Below are 3495 nucleotides of genomic sequence, written 5' to 3' on the forward strand. Positions count from 1 at the left end.
GTTTTGGAGGGAATGTAAAGAGTTGTTTAAATATAGGAGATACGGGAGGTTTCCAGCACTTCCACCGTTCCACTTCATCTGATTTTCCATTTGATTCATGAAGGCTCTAGAATGATGTTCTTAGCTTATTTGGAGCTGAAAGAGTGTATGAAAGGAAATGGAGTCCTGGAAAATTCTATGCTGATGACCCGCTGATGGAAAAGCCATCTTGTCCCCAAGTTCCCGACCATACACTTGGAAAAATTGAGTTGGTCCAGTATCTTTCCGATATATTCATGAATTCTAAAGCGTATCCCGATCATATGCCACATAATGTTTATATCATGTGGTGGGTAATCCAGTTGAGGCCCTTGACTAACTTGCTTCGGATTAGGGATGTAAGTAAATTAGCCCGTTCGACAGCCCGTTTGGTTTAGTCCGATCCGAACTCGAACTCGATACTGTAGAAACTCGATCGTTACTGTAGAAACCTGCTCAATTAGTAAGTGATACATATTCGACTTGCTCAACAAAACTCGATAGGAGCTCCCGAGTTCAGCTTGTTTAAAGTTAGACCGAATCGTTCGTCCGGCTCGTTAGTTCGACTCGTTAGCTCATTCATATTTTACACATATATTAGTAAATAGTAAATATAGTATAATATATATATATATATATATATATATATATATATATATATATATATATATATAATATTACATATTAATTATAATACTTTGATAACAATGTTTAGTATGTTAAATTAACATATTAAGTTATTAATAATTAGTATATAACAATATAACAATATTAAATAGTTAGCATATATATCACATCACACATGATTAACAATAGTTATATATTATACTTATATTATAGTTACTTAGTTATATAGAATATATTAGACTTACTATTTGTTCACATTATACATATACCATAGTTTATACTCTCTAGTTATATATAATAAAATATTGTTAATTTGTTACTTATAAACTATAGTTATGTACTATATTTTATAATATGACTTATAGTTATATATTATATATTTATGTTATTAATAAATGCATAGAGGTTATTCATAAACTTGGGCTTGAATTCTGCTTTGATCACTCATTGAAAAATTTAATAGTCTACATCGAGCTTTAGTTGAGCCGAGCTTGTCCAATAACCCGGCTCGGCTTGAATATCATTTTCAACGACTCGAGCTTAAGCTCGAGCTCGCTCGAGTTTTAAACGAGCCGAGCTTGAACATGCAATTTATAGCTTGGTTCGAATTCGAGCTCGATTATTTAGGTTCGTTCGACTCATAAATAAGCCGGTCTTGAAATTTTCAAATTCGACTCGACTCGATTCGATGACATCCCTACATCGGATCTTGTCAATAACATGTTTTTAAGGAACATATCATAAAAGGAATTTTTTTTTTTTTTTCCTTCCACAAAATCTGTTTGTTAATGTATTTTAGGATTTTTTTTTTTTTTTTTTTTTTGTAAAAATCAAAGATAGAACAAAGAAAATAAATAAAGATGTATAGTTTCTAAATGAATTTCTACATATGCACAAGGGTATTTATACAAGAAACCAGGGAGACGTTTTTAATTCTCCGTATTTGGATTCTAGTCAGCCTACACCCTCTTTTTCCCCACACGAAGTCCAATGCATGGTTCGGCTTCCAATCCCAACCGCCAATCCCATCTTCCCTCCAAACATCCCCAACTTCAATTCAAATTTCCTCTCCAAAAAGCACCAATGCCTTGCTCTCCTCAAGCTCTGCTCCTCAGCAAAACACCTCACTCAAGTCCACGCTCAAATCCAAGTCTCTGGCCTCCACAGAGATACCTTTCTCGCAAGCGAACTTGTCCGAATCTGCGCTTTATCTCCCTCGAGAAGCCTGAGCTATGCGCGGTCGCTTCTCTATCACTTTGACGATTTTTTACCTTTGCCGTGGAACCTTCTCATCAGGGGATATGCTGCGAGCGACTCCCCGAGAGAGGCCATATGGGTGTTCTATGAAATGCGGAGGCGAGGAATTAGACCCAATAAGCTCACGTTTCCGTTCCTTCTCAAGGCGTGCGCTTCGGTTTCGGCGCTTGGAGAGGGCAGACAGGTGCATGCGGAGGTTGTGAAGTGTGGTTTGGACTCCGATGTTTATGTTCAGAACACTTTGATCAGTGCATATGGGTCTTGTAGGAGGATTAAGTGTGCCTGTAGGATGTTCGATGAAATGTTGGTTAGGACTGTTGTTTCTTGGAATGCGGTAATTACTGCTTGTGTTGAGAATTCGTGGTTGGGTGATGGGATTGGGTATTTTGTGAAGATGAGGGATTGTGGGTTTGAGCCCGATGAGACCACCATGGTGGTTATGCTTTCTGCTTGTACTGAGCTTGGAAACTTGAGCTTAGGGAGATGGGTTCATTCCCTAGTGATCGTGAAAGGGATGGTTTTGAATTATCAACTGGGTACTTCCCTTGTTGACATGTATGTGAAGTCTGGAAATGTAGATTATGCGAAGTTGGTGTTTGATAGGCTGGACAAGAGAAATGTTTGGACGTGGAGTGCGATGATTCTGGGGCTAGCCCAACATGGGTTTGCCAAGGAAGCCCTTGATCTTTTCCTGAAAATGATGAAGACATCATCAATACGTCCAAATTATGTCACCTTTCTTGGGGTCCTCTGTGCTTGTACCCATGCAGGACTAGTGAGTGATGGGTACCAATACTTTCATGATATGGAGCATGTCCATGGGATTAAACCCCGTATGATACATTATGGTGCCATGGTAGATATCCTGGGCCGTGCAGGCCATATCAATGACGCTTATACTTTTATAATGAATATGCCTACTGAGCCTGACCCGATTGTATGGAGAACATTGCTATGTGCGTGCAGCATTCATCACGTTAATGACCATGACGGGGTAGGGGATAAGGTAAGAAAGAAGTTGCTTGAATTGGAGCCAAGGAGGGGTGGGAATTTTGTGGTGGTTGCAAACATGTATTCTGAAGTTGGTATGTGGGAGAAAGCAGCAAATGTGAGAAGGGTTATGAAAGCTGGAGGGTTGAAGAAAATGGCTGGGGAGAGTTGTATTGATTTAGGTGGGTCCATCCATAGGTTCTTTTCTGGGTATGATTCTCGAGCTGATTGTGAGGGTATTTACGAGTTACTGGATGCATTGAGCATGCACATGAAGATGGCTAACTTCTTGTAGTTGAAATTGCGTTTCATGATGCTGTATTGTTGCAGAATCACACCACCTCTGATTTTCCATGAAATTGGCTTCGGTCAGTTAATTTTGTGCCCTAAATTTTTTCTCTAATTGTTCCTAGACAACTTGATTTATTTTCACTTACCAAAAAAAGAATGTCTATTTTCATGTTAAAACATTCTGTCTTCTTATATGATTAATTACCTGATGATTTAGAGAGCGTAGTTATTGAATAAGTTGTGATTGCATATTGATCGAATTTGTGATAAGTTTCTCTTGTAATGATGGCCATTTTCATTCCTAGACTACTG

At 38.4% G+C, this 3495-nt stretch overlaps 1 protein-coding gene across 1 annotated transcript; it reads left to right on the forward strand.

The window, feature by feature from the left end:
- Positions 1-1594: 1594 nt before the first annotated feature.
- Positions 1595-3408, forward strand: LOC133861147 (pentatricopeptide repeat-containing protein At2g36730). Its single transcript, XM_062296864.1, has one exon. It carries the CDS (start codon positions 1640-1642, stop codon positions 3185-3187), a length of 1548 nt encoding a protein of 515 aa, XP_062152848.1. The 5' UTR covers positions 1595-1639; the 3' UTR covers positions 3188-3408.
- Positions 3409-3495: the final 87 nt, after the last annotated feature.

The sequence above is a fragment of the Alnus glutinosa genome, chromosome 2 (assembly GCF_958979055.1).
Source record: "Alnus glutinosa chromosome 2, dhAlnGlut1.1, whole genome shotgun sequence".
Lineage (NCBI taxonomy): Eukaryota > Viridiplantae > Streptophyta > Magnoliopsida > Fagales > Betulaceae > Alnus > Alnus glutinosa.

Bases quoted from the DNA above. Each gene is read 5' to 3' on its own strand.
- LOC133861147 (XM_062296864.1), top strand. From the start codon at position 1,640: ATGGTTCGGCTTCCAATCCCAACCGCCAATCCCATCTTCCCTCCAAAC.